The sequence below is a fragment of the Fringilla coelebs genome, assembly GCF_963513975.1.
Source record: "Fringilla coelebs genome assembly, chromosome: 38".
NCBI lineage: Eukaryota > Metazoa > Chordata > Aves > Passeriformes > Fringillidae > Fringilla > Fringilla coelebs.
In genome coordinates this window covers 834,224-850,656 of record NC_140064.1, presented here as the reverse complement: position 1 = coordinate 850,656, position 16,433 = coordinate 834,224, and the positions used below count along the sequence as shown (strand labels likewise).

Sequence of the window (16,433 nt, the reverse complement as noted above, 5' to 3'; positions counted from 1 at the left end):
GGGAGGGACTGGGATGGGAGTGGGAGGGAACTGGGAAGGACTGGGAGGGACTGGGATCAATCTGGGACCAAACTGGGATGGACCGGGTGTGAACTGGGAGGGAACTGGGATAAACTGGGATAAACTGGGGGGGAGTGGGGGGGAGTTCGGGGGGGATTTTGGGTTCCCAGCTGATTTTGGGGTGATTTTGGGGTGATTTCGGGGTTTTTGGGGTTCCCAGCTGATTGTGGGGTGAATTTGGGGTGAATTTTGGGGTTTTTGGGGTTCCCAGCTGATTTTGGGGTGATTTTGGGGTGATTTTGGGGTTTTTTGGGGTTCCCAGCTGATTTTGGGGTGATTTTGGGGTGATTTTGGGGTGAATTTGGGGTTTTTGGGGTTCCCAGCTGATTTTGGGGTTTTTGGGGTTCCCAGCTGATTTTGGGGTTTTTGGGGTTCCCAGCTGATTTTGGGGTTTTTGGGGTTCCCAGCTGATTTTGGGGTGATTTTGGGGTGAATTTGGGGGTTTTGGGGTTCCCAGCTGATTTTGGGGTGATTTTGGGTTTTTGGGGTTCCCAGCTGATGTGCTCCCTGGGGAACCGGGCCCTGACGGGATCTACGAGGCGCGGGTGGAGGAGATGGGGGTGAAGAGACCCCCCCCCGGGCTGCTCCCGGTGAGACCCCCCCCAAAACGGGACCCCAAAAACCCCCCGGGACCCCCCCCGGGCTGCTCCCGGTGAGACCCCCCCCAAAACGGGACCCCAAAAACCCCCCGGGACCCCCCCCGGGCTGCTCCCGGTGAGACCCCCCCCAAAACGGGACCCCAAAAACCCCCGGGACCCCAAAAATCACCCTGAGACCCCCCCCGGGCTGCTCCCGGTGAGACCCCCCCCAAATGGGACCCCAAAACCCCCCCGGGACCCCAAACCCCCCCCCCAAAACCCCCCGGGCTGCTCCCGGTGAGACCCCCCCCAAATGGGACCCCAAAAACCCCCCGGGACCCCAAAAACCCCCGGGACCCCCCCGGGCTGCTCCCGGTGAGACCCCCCCCAAATGGCACCCCAAAAACCCCCGGGACCCCAAAAACCCCCCGGGACCCCCCAAATCCCCCCTAGGATCCCCCCAGGACCCCCCAATTCCCCCCTGGGACCCCCAGGATCCCCCAATTCCCCTCAGGACCCCCCCAAAATCCCCCCAAACTCCCCCAGGACCCCCCAATTCCCCCCCAGGACCCCCCAGGGACCCCCCAAATCTCCCCCAGGACCCCCCAGGATCCCCCAAATCCACCCAGGACCCCCCAAATCCACCCCAGGACCCCCCAGGACCCCTCAAATCCCCGCCAGGACCCCCCAATTCCCCCCAGGACCCCCCAAATCCCCCCAGGACCCCCCAGTTCCCCCCCAGGACCCCCCAAATCCCCCCGAAATCTCCCCCAGGACCCCCCAGGACCCCCCAAATCCGCCCTAGGACCCCCAAATCCTCCCCAGGACCCCCCAAATCCCCCCCTGGACCCCCAGGACCCCCAAATCCCCCCAGGACCCCCAATTCCCCTCAGGACCCCCCTGGGACCCCCCAAATCCCACCCAGGACCCCCCAATTCCCCCCAGGACCCCCCTAAATCCCACCCAGGACCCCCCAAATCCGCCCCAGGACCCCCCAAATCCTCCCCAGGACCCCCCAGTTTCCCCCCTGGGACCCCCAGGACCCCCCAAATCCCCCCCAGGACCCCCAAATCCCCCCCACGGCCCCCCAAATCTCCCCCCAATCCCCCCAGGACCCCCCAGGACCCCCCAAATCCCCCCCCGGACCCCCCAATCCCCCCAGGACCCCCAATTCCCCCCAGGACCCCCCAAATCCCCCCCAGGACCCCCCCACGACCCCCCAAATTCCCCCCAAATCTCCCCCAGGACCCCCCAAATCCTCCCCAGGACCCCCCAAATCCCCCCCAGGACCCCCAGGACCCCCCAAATCCCCCCCAGGACCCCCAATTCCCCTCAGGACCCCCCTGGGACCCCCCAAATCCCACCCAGGACCCCCCAATTCCCCCCAGGACCCCCCAAATCCCCCCCAAATCTCTCCCAGGACCCCCCAGGACCCCCCAAATCCGCCCCAGGACCCCCCAAATCCCCCCCAGGACCCCCCAGTTTCCCCCTGGGACCCCCAAATCCCCCCCAGGACCCCCCAGGACCCCCAAAGCCCCCCAAGGACCCCCCAAATTCCCCCAAATCCCTCCCAGGACCCCGCAATTCCCCCCAGGACCCCCCACCCCCCCCAAATCCCCCCCAGGACCCCCAAATCCCCCCCAAATCCTCCCCAGGACCCCCCAAATCCCCCCCAATCCCCCCAGGGCCCAGCGCGAGAGTTGGATCCGGGCCAAGTACGTGGAGAAGAAATTCCTGAGGGGGCGTGGCCAGCCACGCCCCCAGACCACGCCCCTCGCACCAGGGACACGCCCCCCCGGGCCGGCCCCACCCAAGGTAATGGGAATGGGTCAAGGAAAGGGGAGGGGCTTGTAAAAGGGGTGGGGTTTGATGTTAATGGGAGGTGCTTAATGGAAATGGGTGTGGCTTGATTAAGGGGTGGGGCTTGCATTATTAATTAGGGGTTGATTATACAAGTGTGGTTTAGGGGGTGTGGCTTGTGTTCTGCCTGTATTTTGATAGGCTGCTGCACGCGGTGTGGGTGCGGCTTCATAGCCAAGGGGTGGGGCTTGTTCATAGTGGGCGGGGCTCATTTGTTATGTTTGTTGTGGGCGTGGCTTCATGACCAATGTGTGTGGCTTGTTCCTGGTGGGCGGGGCTCATTTGTTATGTTTGTTGTGGGCGTGGCTTCACGACCAACGGGTGCGCCTTGTTCCCTGATGGGTGGGGCTTATTGATTATGATGGTTGTGGGCGGGGCTTCAGAGAAAATGGGTGGGGCTTGTTCCTTGCTGGGTGGAGTTTGTGATAGCAATTATGGGTGTGTCACCCAGGAGTGGGCGTGGCTTAAAACCCATCTCCCTCCCATTCCCTGCTTGGGGGGCGGGCTCCAATTAGCATGGGCGTGTCTTTCCATGGGTGGGCGTGTCTTTCCGTGTGTGGGCATGTCTTTCTATGGGTGGGCGCGTCTTTTGTGGGTGGGCGTGTCTTTTCTATGGGTGGGCGTGTGTTTCAATGGGCGTGTCTTTCTGTGGCAGGGCGTGTCCTTCTGTGGGTGGGTCTTTCCATTCCATAGGTGGGCGTGTCTTTATGTGGGTGGGCATGTCTTTTTGTGGGCGTGTCTTTCCGTGTGCAGGCGTGTTTTTCCGTGGGTGGGCGTGTCTTTTCCATGGGTGGGCATGTCTTTCCGTGTGTGGGCGTGTCTTTCCATGGGCAGGCGTGTCTCACCCCGCCTGGGCGTATCTGTGGGTGTGTCTTTCCATGGGTGGGCGTGTCTTTCCATGGGTGTGCGCATCTTTTCCGTGGGTGGGCGTGGCTCGCCCCGCCTGGGCGTGTCTGTGGGTGTGTGTCCCCATGCGTGGGCGTGTCTCACCCGCCTGGGCGTGTCTTTTCCGTGGGTGGGCGTGTCTTACCCCGCCTGGCTGTGTCTGTGGGTGTGTCTTTCCACGGGTGGGCGTGTTTCTCTGTGGGTGGGTGCATCTTTCAGCAGGTGGGCGTGTCTCACTGTCTGACCATGTCCGTGGGCGTGTCTCCCCGTGTGTGGGCGTGTCTCTCTGTGGATGGACCTGTCTCCCCGTGCGTGGGCGTGTCTCTCTGTGGGTGGGTGTGTCTCCCCGTGTTTGGGCGTGTCTCACCCCGCCTGGCATGTCTGTGGGTGTGTCTCCCCGTGCGTGGGCGTGTCTCCTCGTGTGTGGGCGTGTCTCCCGGTGCGTGGGTGTGTCTCCCCATGTGTGGGTGTGTCTCAGCCGCCTGGCCGTGTCTGTGGGCGTGTCTCCCCCTGCGTGGGCATGTCTGTGGGCGTATCTCCCCATCTGTGGGCTTGTCTCCCTGTGCATGGGCGTGTCTCACTGCCCAGCCGCGTCAGTGGGTGTGTCTCCCCGTGCGTGGGCGTGTCTGTGGGTGTGTCTCCCCGTGTGTGGGCGTGTCTCCCCGCGGGTGGGCGTGTCTATGGGCGTGTCTCCCCGTGCGTGGGCGTGTCTCCCGGTGCGTGGGCGTGTCTGTGGGTGTGTCTCCCCATGTGTGGGTGTGTCTCCCCGTGCGTGGGCGTGTCTCCCCGTGTGTGGGTGTGTCTCCCCGTCTGTGGGCGTGTCTCCCCGCGGGTGGGCGTGTCTATGGGCGTGTCTCCCCGTGCGTGGGCATGTCTCCCGGTGCGTGGGCGTGTCTGTGGGTGTGTCTCCCCGTGCGTGGGAGTGTCTCCCTGTGCGTGGGCGTGTCTCCCCGTGCGTGGGTGTGTCTCCCCGTGTGTGGGCGTGTGTTTCTGTGGGTGTGTCTCCCCGTGTGTGGGTGTGTCTCCCCGTGTGTGGGCGTGTCTCCCCGTGTGTGGGCGTGTCTCCCCGTGTGTGGGCGTGTCTCCCCATGTGTGGGCGTGTCTCCCCGTGCGTGGGTGTGTCTCCCCGTGTGTGGGCGTGTCTCTCTGTGCATGGGCGTGTCTCCCCGTGTGTGGGCGTGTCTCCCCGTGTGTGGGTGTGTCTCACTGTGGGTGGGCGTGTCTCCCGGTGCGTGGGCGTGTCTGTGGGTGTGTCTCCCGGTGCGTGGGCGTGTCTCCCGGTGCGTGGGCGTGTCTCACCCCCCGCCGTGTCCCGCAGCCCCGCCCGCGGAGCCGGCCGAGCCCGAGGGCGCCCCCTGCCTGCACCCCGGGGCGCTGCTGTGCTGGGCCGCGCGGCGGCGCCGCCTGCCCGCCATGGCCCAGGCGCTGGCCCAGGGCGCCGACCCCGGCTGGGCCAACGGCGCCGACGGCAACCGCACCCCCCTGCTGGAGGCCGTGGCCGTGGTAACTGGGAGCACTGGGAGAGTGCTGGGAGTGCTGGGAGCCAACTGGGAGCGCTGGGAGCAAACTGGGAGAGTCCTGGGAGCACTGGGAGCAAACTGGGAGAGTACTGGGAGAGTCCTGGGAGTGCTGGGAGCACTGGGAGAGTCCTAGGAGCAAACTGGGAGCACTGGGAGCACTGGGAGCAAACTGGGAGAGTGCTGGGAGCAAACTGGGAGCAAACTGGGAGCAAACTGGGAGCACTGGGAGCAAACTGGGGGAGTCCTGGGAGCACTGGGAGCACTGGGAGCAAACTGGGAGCACTGGGAGCAAACTGGGAGCAGTGGGAGCAAACTGGGAGCAAACTGGGAGCAGTGGGAGCAAACTGGGAGCAAACTGGGAGCAGTGGGAGCAAACTGGGAGCACTGGGTGCACTGGGAGCAAACTGGGAGCACTGGGGGCACTGGGAACACTGGGAGCACTGGGAGCAAACTGGGAGCACTGGGAGAGTCCTGGGAGCAAACTGGGAACACTGGGAGCAACTGGGAGCAAACTGGGAGCACTGGGAACAACTGGGAGCAAACTGGGAGCACTGGGAGCAATGGGAGCAAACTGGGAGCACTGGGAGCACTGGGAGCAAACTGGGAGAGTCCTGGGAGCAAACTGGGAGCACTGGGAGGGTGCCCCTGTTTTGGGGAGGGGTCCCTGAAGCCGCGCCCCCTCCCCAGAATTCGCTGCTGGCCTGCGAGTTCCTGCTGCAGAACGGGGCCAGCGTCAACCAGAGCGACAGCCACGGGCGGGGCCCGCTGCACCACGCCACCCTGCTGGGACACACCGGGTGGGTACTGGGAGAACTGGGATCAACTGGGAGCAACTGGGATCAACTGGGAGTGACTGGGAGGGGACCCAGACCAAAACCCCATTTGGTGAATGGTGGCGTTGCTCACCCCTAAGTTGGATGGGTGCGAAGCTAAGCAGGGTCTACCCTGGTCAGGGCCTGGATGGGTGACCTGAGCTGGGTTGTTGGAAGTGGGTTCACCCAGTTTTTTTGGAGCGTGGTTTATTTCCTTTTGGGGGTCCTGCTGCTCTTTAGGGGTTCCTATTGCGTTTTTTGGGGGTCCCTGATACATTTTTGGGGGTGCTACGATTTGGGGGCAGTACCTAAATATCTTTGGGGGGGTCCTTGTTCCCGTGGGCTGCGCACTTTAGGGGGTTTCTCTTCTATTATTGGGAGTCTGTATTTTTTTAGAGGGTCCCTATTTCATTTTTTGGGGCCTCAATCCCATTCTGGGGGTCCCTTTTCCCTTTTTGAGATGTAAAACCCCCCAAATCTCTCAAAATTCTCCCCATTTTGATGGGGTCCCTAGCACAGTTTTCCACACAGGAAGCTAAGCAGGGTCTGCCCCGGTCAGGGCTTGGATGGGTGACCTCAATCTCTCTGCATCCCCTCGAATCCCCGCATCCACCCCGACCCCAAAATGTCCCCAAAATGTCCCCAAAATGTCCCCAAAACGCCCCCTCGATGTCCCCCTCCCCAATTCCAGCCTGGCCTGCCTGTTCCTGAAGCGGGGGGCTGACGTCAACGCGGTGGACGCGGACGGGAGGGACCCCCTGACCATCGCCATGGACTTGGCCAACGCCGACATCGTCACCCTGTGAGACCCCCGGGGGGCGCCCTCGGCTGGGGGGGGACACCCCAAATGTGAACCCCCCCTTCCCCTAAATCTGACCCCAATTGTGACCCCCAAATCCCCCCCCAGGCTGCGATTGGCCAAGATGAGAGAGCTGGAGGTGGCCCAGGGACAGACCGGTGGGTTTGGGGGGGGTCTCTGGGATTTTGGGGGGGTCTCTGGGATTTTGGGGGGGGTCTCTGGGATTTTGGGGGGTCTCTGGGATTTTGGGGGGGTCTTTGGGATTTTGAGGGGGTCTCTGGGATTTTGGGGGTCCCTGGATTTGGGAGGGTCCTGAGGGGCATCAGGGGTGGAGTTTTGGGGGGTCCTGGGGTGGTTTTTGGGGGGGTCCCCCAATCCTCAGAGAGTTTTCTCAACTTTGGGGCGGTTGGAGGAGGGGAGTGGATTTTGGGGTGGATTCTCAGGTTTTGGAGGGTTCATGTGAGAATTTTGGGGTGCAATCCCTGGATTTTGGGGTGGACCTCTGATTTTTGGGGTCCCAAATTGGGGGTCCCCTCCCCTGCCACGCCCAGGTGACGACACCTACCTGGACATCTTCCGCGACATCTCCCTGATGGCCTCGGACCACCCCGAAAAGCTCGCCCGGGCCCCGCCCCCCAAACACTCCACCCTTTAGCCCCGCCCCCTCGGCAAGCCACACCCCTTCAGCATAGCCACGCCCCCTGCTCAGGCAGCAGCCAATGGAATAAAGGCTCGGATTGACCAAAATTCCTTTGGGTGATCGAGAACCGACCCCGCCCCCAAATCGGACCCCAAAATTGGGGACCCCCCCAAAGTGACCTAGAATTGACCCCTCCCCCAAAATGGGGACCCCAAAGTGACCTAGAACTGACCCCTCCCCCCAATGGTGGGGTGGTCTAGAACAGCCTCCCTCCAAAAAACAAAAATAAACCAAAAAAGGCCCCAAAAAATCACAAAAAAACTTCTAAAAAGTTTTTTAAAAAACCCCCAAAAAATCTAAAACCAACAAAAAAAAAAAAGCCATAAAAACTCCACAAGATAATTAAAAAAAACCCAAAAAATAAACAAAAAAACCAACAAAAAATCCGCCCCAAAAAAACCCAAAATTGAGGGACTAAAAGACCCAAAAACCCGCTAAAACCTAAAAGGAAAAAACCTGAAAAAAACCAAAAAGCCTCCAAAAAACAAAAAATCCCCCCCAAAAAACCAAAAAAAAAAATCCCGAAAAACCCCTAAAACCTCCAAAACCCCAAAAACCCCTAAAATATCCCCAAAATAACCAAAAAAAAAAAAAAAAGAAAGAAAACAAACCCCAAATACCCCAAAATCGAGGGACTAAAAGACCCAAAAAAACCCTAAAACCAAAGGGAAAAACCCTAAAAAAACCAAAAAAAGCCCCAAAAAACCAAAAAAGCCCCCCAAAAAACCAAAAAAATCCCTAAAAAACCCTAAAAACTCCAAAACCCAAAAAACCCCTAAAAACTCCAAAACCCCAAAAAAACCCCTAAAATATCGCCAAGAAATCCCCAAAATAACAAAAAAAAAAAAAAAAAGAAAAGAAACCCCAAATACCCCAAAATCGAGAGACTAAAACACCCAAAAAACCCCTAAAACCAAAGGGAAAAAAAACTGAAAAACCCCCAAAATTACAAAAAACCCTCAAAAAACCAGCCCCACCCCCACCCCCCAAGGCCATTTTTGGGGACCCTTTTGACCCCACCCCCCCAGATTGGCGCACCTAGAACCGCCCCTCCCCCACCCGCCCATCCCCCCCAAAGGACGAGAGCCGGGGCGGCGTTTTTGGGGTGACACGGGCGGTTCTAGAGCGGCTCGGGGGGGCTCGGGGGGGGCTCGGGGGGGGCTCGGGGCAGGGTGAGGATGAGGAGGCTGGAGGCCAGGAGGAAGGCGCCGGCCGCCAGGAAGGAGGCGGTGAAATCGCCGGTGACGTCACGCAGCCAGCCTGGGGGGAAATGGCGGCGTTGGGATCCCGCAAAAATGGCGGGTTCTAGGTCACCCATCACCCCCCAGGCCACCCTTGGGTGCTCCCCAGGGGTTCTGGGTCACCCAACCCGACTGGAACCTTCCAAGCCACCCTTGGGTGCTCCCCAAGGGGTTCCCGGTCACCCAACCCAACTGGAACCTTCCAAGCCACCCTTGGGTGCTCCCCAATGGGTTCTAGGTCACCCAACCCACCCATCACCCCCCAGTCCACCCTTGGGTGCTCCCCAATGGGTTCCCAGTCACCCAACCTGACTGGAACCTTCCAAGCCACCCTTGGGTGCTCCCCAATGGGTTCTAGGTCACCCAACCCAACTGGAACCTTCCAAGCCACCCTTGGGTGCTCCCCAATTGGTTCTAGGTCATCCATCACCCTCCAAGCCACCCTTGGGTGCTCCCCCAGGGGTTCTAGGTCACCCAACCCATCCATCACCCTCCAAGCCACCCTTGGGTGCTCCCCAATGGGTTCTAGGTCACCCAACCCGACTGGGACCCCCCAGTCCACCCTTGGGTGCTCCCCCAATGGGTTCTAGGTCACCCAACCCCTCCATTACTCTCCAAGCCACCCTTGGGTGCTCTCCCAATGGGTTCTAGGTCACCCAACCCATCCATCACCCCCCAGGCCACCCTTGGGTGCTCCCCAATGGGTTCTAGGTCACCCAACCTCTCCTTTGCCCTCCAAGCCACCCTTGGGTGCTCCCCAGGGGTTCTGGGTCACCCAACCCATCCATCACCCCCCAGGCCACCCTTGGGTGCTCCTCAATGGGTTCTAGGTCACCCAACCCATCCATCACCCTCCAAGCCACCCTTGGGTGCTCCCCCAGGGGTTCTAGGTCACCCAACCTGACTGGGACCTTCCAAGCCACCCTTGGGTGCTCCCCAATGGGTTCTAGGTCACCCAACCCGACTGGAACCTTCCAAGCCACCCTTGGGTGCTCCTCAATGGGTTCTAGGTCACCCAACCCCTCCATTACTCTCCAAGCCACCCTTGGGTGCTCTCCCAACGGGTTCTAGGTCACCCAACTCCTCCATCACCCCCCAGTCCACCCCTGGGTGCTCCTCAATGGGTTCTAGGTCACCCAACCTGACTGGAACCTTCCAAGCCACCCTTGGGTGCTCCTCAATGGGTTCTAGGTCACCCAACCCATCCATCACCCCCCAGTCCACCCTTGGGTGCTCCCCCAACGGGTTCTAGGTCACCCAACCCATCCATCACCCTCCAAGCCACCCTTGGGTGCTCCCCCAGGGGTTCTAGGTCACCCAACCCGACTGGGACCCCCCAGTCCACCCTTGGGTGCTCCCCCAATGGGTTCTAGGTCACCCAACCCCTTCATTACTCTCCAAGCCACCCTTGGGTGCTCCCCAATGGGTTCCCGGTCACCCAACCCATCCATCACCCCCAGCCCACCCTTGGGTGCTCCCCAATGGGTTCTAGGTCACCCAACTCCTCCATCACCCCCCAGTCCACCCCTGGGTGCTCCCCCAGGGGGTTCTAGGTCACCCAACCCATCCATGACCCCCCAGTCCACCCTTGGGTGCTCCCCCAATGGGTTCTAGGTCACCCAACCTGACTGGAACCTTCTAAGCCACCCTTGGGTGCTCATCAATGGGTTCTAGGTCACCCAACCTCTCCATCACCCCCCAGCCCACCCTTGGGTGATCCCCAATGGGTTCTAGGTCACCCAATCCCTCCATCACCACCCTTGGGTGCTCCTCAATGAGTTCTGGGTCACCCAACCCAACTGGAACCCCCCAGCCCACCCTTGGGTGCTCCCCAGTTTCTCACTGTTTTCTAGACCCCCCAACCCCCCCAGTCCTCTTCCACCATGTTCTAGACTCCTCCCACCATGTTCTAGACCCCCCAACACCCCCAGTTCCCCTCCCACCATGTTCTAGACCCTCCCAACCGCCCAGTCCCCTTCCATCATGTTCTAGACCCCTCCCATCGTGTTCTAGACCCCCCAATTCCCCCCAGTCCCCCCCACCATGTTCTAGACTCCTCCCACCATGTTCAAGACTCCCCACCCCCCCCCAGTCCCCTCCCACCGCGTTCTAGACCCCAACCCCCCAGTCACCCCACTGTGTTCTAGACCCCCCAACCCCCCACAGTTTCCCACCGTGTTCTAGACCCCCCCAATTCCCCCCAGTTCCCCTCCCACCATGTTCTAGACTCCTCCCACCATGTTCTAGACCCCTCCCACTGTGTTCTAGACCCCCCAACCCCCAGTCCCCTCCCACCATGTTCTAGACCCCTCCCACCATGTTCTAGACCCCTCCCACCTCATTCTAGACCCCCCACCCCCCCCAGTCCCCTCCCACCATGTTGTAGACCCCTCCCACCATGTTCTAGACCCCCAATTCCCCCCAGTCCCCTTCCACCATGTTCTAGACCCCCCAACCCTCCCCCAATGTTCTAGACCCCTCCCCCAATGTTCTAGACCCCTCCCACCGTGTTCTAGACACCTCCCACCATGTTCTAGACCCCCCCACCCCTCATTCTAGACCCCCCAACCCCCCAGTCCCCTTCCACCATATTCTAGACCCCTCCCACCATGTTCTAGACCCCTCCCACCATGTTCTAGACTCCTCCCACTGTGTTCTAGCCCACTCCCACCTCATTCTAGACCCCCCAACTCCCCCAGTCTCCTCCCACCGTGTTCTAGACCCCCCAATTGCCCCCAATCCCCTCCCACCATATCCTAGCCCCCTCCCACCACATTCTAGCCCCCTCCCACCATATCCCAGTCCCTCCCCTCTCATCCTAGCCCCCCCACCCCCCCATCCCCCCGTACCAGCCAGGGGCGCCCCCAGCAGGGACCCCACGCTCTCCACCATCTGCATCACCCCGATGGCCATTCCCGCCCGCCCGGCCCCGACCACCTCGGCCACGCCGGCGAACTGCAGCGGCGCCACGGCCCCGGCGCAGCCCCCGTACGCCGCCGCCAGCGCCGCCAGCGTCCCCAAGCTCGTCCCCAGCGGCGTGGCCAGCGCCGCCGCCCCCGCCAGCGCCGCCCAGCCCGCCAGCTGCCGCAGCAAGGCCGCGGCCGGGCGCTCGGCCAGCCAACCGGCCAGCAACCGGCCGGCCCCGTCCGTCGCGGCCGCCGCGGCCGCCACGGCGGCGGCGCCGGAGCCGTCACAACCCAGCTCCAGCGCCCGGCCGGCGCCGTGCACGAAGGGCACGTAGTAACCCAGGTCCAGCAGGGCGAAGGCGGCGGCGTAGCGCAGGAAGGGCCCGTGGCGTAGAAGCCAGAGGAGGTTTCCAGAAGGTTCCGGCGGAGGCGGGGCCTGGCGGGGCGGGCGGAGGAGGGCGGCGGCGGCCACGAGGTGCAGGGAGACGGCGGCCAGCAGGAGGAGGGCGCCGCGCCAGCCGTAGGCGTCCAGGGCGGGCGGCAGCAGCGGGGGCAGCGCCAGCCCCGAGACGGCGGCGCCGGACACGGCCAGGGAGGTGGCGAGGGCGCGGCGGCGCGGGAACCAGCGGGACACGGCGGCCAGCGCCGGCGTGAAGGACAGGGACCAGCCCAGGCCTGCCCCGGGGGAGAACGGGGATGGGGTGAGGGAGGGTTCTAGGCTGTTCTATGGGGTGGGGGGTGGGAGGGTTGAGAGGGTTCTAGGTCATTCTATGGAGTTTCAAAGGGTCTGGGAGGGATCTAGGTTGTTCTATGGGGTGAGGGTTAGGAGGGTGGGGGGGTTGTGAGGGTTCTAGATCATTCTATGGAGTTTTGAAGGGTCTGGGAGGGTTCTAAGTAGTTCTGTGGGGTTCAGGTTTGGGTTCTAGGTCATTCTATGGGGTGGGGGTTGGGCGGGTTCTAGGTCGTTCTATGGAGTTTTGAAGGGTCTGGGAGGGTTCTAGGCTGTTCTATGGGGTGAGGTATGTGAGGGTTGGGAGGGTTCTAGGGCGTTCTATGGGGTGGGGGTTGGGAGGGTTGAGAGGGTTCTAGGTCATTCTATGGAGTTTCAAAGGGTCTGGGAGGGATCTAGGCTGTTCTATGGGGTGAGGGTTAGGAGGGTTCTAGGACGTTCTATGGGATGAGGGTTGGGAGGCTGGGGGGGTTGGGAGGGTTCTAGGGTGTTCTATGGGGTGAGGGTTGGGAGGGTTCTAGGTCATTCTATGGAGTTTTGAAGGGTCTGGGAGGGTTCTAAGTAGTTCTGTGGGGTTCAGGTTTGGGTTCTAGGTCATTCTATGGGGTGAGTGTTGGGAGGGTTCTAGGCTGTTCTATGGGGTGGGGGTTGGGAGGGTTCTAGGGCATTCTATGGAGTTTCAAAGGGTCTGGGAGGGATCTAGGCCGTTCTATGGGGGGAGGGTTGGGAGGGTTCTAGGGCATTCTGTGGGGTGAGGGTTGGGAGGGTTCTAGGTCCTTCTATGGGGGGAGGGTCTAGGAGGGTTCTAGGCCGTTCTATGGAGGGAGGGTTGGGAGGGTTCTAGATAATTCTATGGGGTGAGTGTTGGGAGGGTTCTAGGCTGTTCCATGGGGTGAGGGTTGGGAGGGTTCTAGGTCATTCTATGGGGTGAGGGTTGGGAGGGTTCTAGGCTGTTCTATGGGGTGGGGGATGGGAGGGTTTGGGTTTTGGGTTCCTAGTGTCCTCCCAGTGCCCCCCAATCCCCTCCCAGTGCCCCCCAATCCTCTCCCAGTCCCTCCCAGTCCCTTCCAGTGCCCCCCAATCCCCTCCTAGCACCCTCCCAGTGCCCCCCAATCCCTTCCCAGTCCCTCCCAGTCCCTCCCAGTGCCCCCCAGTGCCCTCCCAGTACCTCCCAGTCCCTCCCAATTCCCTCCCAGTCCCTCCCAATCCCCTCCCAGTCCCTCCCAGTGCCCCCCAATCCCCTCCCAGTCCCTCCCAGTGCCCCCCAATCCCCTCCCAGCCCCTCCCAGTCCCTCCCAATCCCCTCCCAGTCCCTCCCAGCTCTTCCCAGTCCCTCCCAGTCCCTCCCAGTCCCTCCCAGTCCCTCCCAGTACCCTCCCAGTCCCCTCCCAGTTCCCTCCCAGCCCCTCCCAGTGCCCCCAGTACCTGTCAGCCCCCCCAGGCTCAGGTACAGGTGTTCCAGGCGGGTGGCGAAGGCTCCCAGGAACAGCCCCGCCCCCGCCAGCGCCCCCCCGGCCATGGCCACGCCCCTGGGGCCGAACCGGGCGCTGAGCGCCGCCGCCAGCGGGCCTGGGGGACCGGAGCCTTACTGGGAGCACTGGGAGCACTGGGATCGGCCCGGCAGCCCCGCCCAGGGCCCCGAGGGAACCTCCCAGTGCTCCCAGTGCCCTCCCAGTGCTCCCAGTGCTCCCAGTGCCCTCTCAGTGCTCCCAGTGCACTCCCAGTGCTCCCAGTGCTCCCAGTGCTCCCAGTGCTCTCCCAGTCCCTCCCAGTGCTCCCAGTCCCTCCCAGTGCTCCCAGTGCTCCCAGTGCTCCCAGTGCTCCCAGTGCTCCCAGTCCCTCCCAGTGCTCCCAGTGCACTCCCCGTGCTCCCAGTGCTCCCAGTGTTCCCAGTGCCCTCCCAGTGTGCTCCCAGTCCCTCCCAGTGCTCCCAGTGCTCCCAGTGCTCCCAGTTTGCTCCCAGTGCTCCCAGTCCCTCACAGCGCTCCCAGTCCCTCCCAGTGCTCCCAGTGCCCTCCCAGTGCTCCCAGTGCACTCCCAGTACCCTCCCAGTGCCCTCCCAGTGCTCCCAGTCCCTCCCAGTGCTCCCAGTGCTCTCCCAGTGCGCTCCCAGTGCTCCCAGTGCCCTCCGAGTCCCTTCCAGTTTGCTCCCAGTGCTCCCAGTCCCTCCTAGTGCACTCCCAGTGCTCCCAGTGCTCCCAGTGCCCTCCCAGTGCTCCCAGTGCTCCCAGTGCCCTCCCAGTGCACTCCCAGTGCTCCCAGTGCCCTCCCAGTGCTCCCAGTCTCTCCCAGTGCCCTCCCAGCGCTCCCAGTGCCCTCCCAGTGCTCCCAGTGCTCCCAGTCCCTCCCAGTGCTCCCAGTGTCTGTCCGTCTGTCTGTCTGTCTCACCGTCGAGCTGCAGCGCCGCCAGCGGGCAGGAGCCCACCCAGTGCTCCCAGTCCCTCCCAGTCCCCCCAATTCCCCCAGTCCCCCCAGTCCCCCCATTACCCCCAGCCCCTCCCAGTCCCTCCCAGTGCCCCCAGTGTCCGTCTGTCCATCCGTCTCACCGCCGAGCTGCAGCGCCGCCAGCGGGCAGGAGCCCACCCAGTTCCCCCAGTCCCTCCCAGTTTCCCCAGTCCCCCCATTACTCCCAGTCCCTCCCAGTGTCTGTCTGTCCGTCTGTCCATCCGTCTCACCGCCGAGCTGCAGCGCCGCCAGCGGGCAGGAGCCCACCCAGTGCTCCCAGTGGTCCCAGTCCCTCCCAGTTTCCCCAGTCCCCCCATTACCCCCAGTCCCCCCATTACTCCCAGTCCCTCCCAGTCCCTCCCAGTCCCCCCAGTGTCTGTCTGTCCGTCTGTCCATCTGTCTCACCGCCGAGCTGCAGCGCCGCCAGCGGGCAGGAGCCCACCCAGTGCTCCCAGTCCCACCCAGTCCATCCCAGTGCTCCCAGTCCCTCCCAGTCCCTCCCAGTGCCCCCAGTGTCCATCTGTCCGTCTGTCCGTCTCACCGCCGAGCTGCAGCGCCGCCAGCGGGCAGGAGCCCACCCAGTCCCCCCAGTTTCCCCAGTCTCCCCATTACTCCCAGTCCCTCCCAGTCCCTCCCAGTCCCTCCCAGTCCCTCCCAGTGTCCGTCTGTCCATCTGTCTCACCGCCGAGCTGCAGCGCCGCCAGCGGGCAGGAGCCCACCCAGTGCTCCCAGTCCATCCCAGTCCCTCCCAGTTCCCCCAATTCCCCCAGTCCCCCCAGTCCCTCCCAGTCCCTCCCAGTGCCCCCAGTGTCTGTCTGTCCGTCTGTCCATCCGTCTCACCGCCGAGCTGCAGCGCCGCCAGCGGACAGGAGCCCACCCAGTCCCCCCCAGTCCCCCCATTACCCCCAGTCCCCCCCAGTGTCTGTCTGTCCGTCCGTCCGTCTGTCCATCTGTCTCACCGCCGAGCTGCAGCGCCGCCAGCGGGCAGGAGCCCACCCAGTGCTCCCAGTCCCTCCCAGTCCCTCCCAGTCCCTCCCAGTGTCCGTCTGTCCATCCGTCTCACCGCCGAGCTGCAGCGCCGCCAGCGGGCAGGAGCCCACCCAGGCGGCGGCGCGCGCCGTGGCCCCGAAGGCGCCCCCCAGCGGCGGCAGGCAGAGCCCGAGCGCGCGCACGGAGCCGCTCACCAGCGCCACCTGCAGGAAGGCGGCGGAGAGCGCCGGGAGCGCGCCCGGCGGGAACGGCCAGCGGGGAGCCAGGGCGGGGGGACGGGGGGGGACAGAGGGGGACAGAGGGACACCGGGGGGACACCGGGGGACAGAGGGACACCGGGGGGACAGAGGGACAGCGAGGGGAATGGGGGTCACAGGAGAGAGCCCGGCGGGAACGGCCAGCGGGGAGCCAGGGCGGGGGGACAGAGGGGGGACAGGGGGGACACCGGGGGGACAGAGGGACACCAGGGGGGACAGAGGGACACCAGGACAGCAGGGGGACAGAGGGACAGCGAGGGGAATGGGGGTCACAGGAGAGAGCCCGGCGGGAACGGCCAGCGGGGAGCCAGGGCGGGGGGACAGAGGGGGGACAGAGGGGGGACAGGGGGACAGCGGGGGGGACAGGGGGACACCGGGACAGCGGGGGGACACGGGGGGACAGGGGGACACCGGGGGGACAGAGGGACACGGGGATAGCGGGGGGACAGAGGGACACCGGGGGGACAGGGGGACACCGGGGGGGACAGAGGGACAGCGAGGGGACAGAGGGACACGGGGACAGCGAGGGGACAGAGGGACACTGGGGGGACAGAGGGACACGGGGACAGCGGGGGGACAGAGGGACAGCGAGGGGACAGAGGGACACGGGGACAGCAAGGGGACAGAGGGACGCCGGGGGGACAGAGGGA

At 63.3% G+C, this 16,433-nt stretch overlaps 3 protein-coding genes across 3 annotated transcripts in view; 2 read left to right on the top strand and 1 right to left on the bottom strand.

The window, feature by feature from the left end:
- Positions 1-235, top strand: part of NEURL4 (neuralized E3 ubiquitin protein ligase 4) — a gene marked incomplete at both ends in the record, with an annotated part of 33,823 nt that extends 33,588 nt beyond the window's left edge. Inside the window, one exon of the mRNA XM_084224481.1 lies at positions 221-235. Within this exon, the coding sequence (XP_084080607.1) occupies positions 221-235 (15 nt within the window). The remainder of the gene's footprint in view (positions 1-220) is intronic.
- A 379-nt stretch (positions 236-614) lies between these two features.
- LOC311164853 (arf-GAP with coiled-coil, ANK repeat and PH domain-containing protein 1-like) lies at positions 615-7,207 on the top strand (the record flags this gene model as incomplete). Its single annotated transcript, XM_084224480.1, has 8 exons — positions 615-650; positions 835-855; positions 2,324-2,453; positions 4,702-4,886; positions 5,591-5,700; positions 6,407-6,517; positions 6,623-6,672; positions 7,066-7,207. 8 exons carry the CDS (start codon positions 615-617, stop codon positions 7,167-7,169), a joined length of 747 nt encoding a protein of 248 aa, XP_084080606.1. The 3' UTR covers positions 7,170-7,207.
- Positions 7,208-8,261: 1,054 nt separating this feature from the next.
- Positions 8,262-15,780, bottom strand: SLC16A13 (solute carrier family 16 member 13; the record flags this gene model as incomplete). The annotated part of the gene is made up of 4 exons (XM_084224479.1): positions 8,262-8,474; positions 11,305-12,036; positions 13,517-13,660; positions 15,600-15,780. Coding segments are annotated over 4 exons (1,197 nt in total), but the record flags the coding sequence as incomplete, so codon positions are not given.
- Between the last annotated feature and the right edge of the window lie 653 nt (positions 15,781-16,433).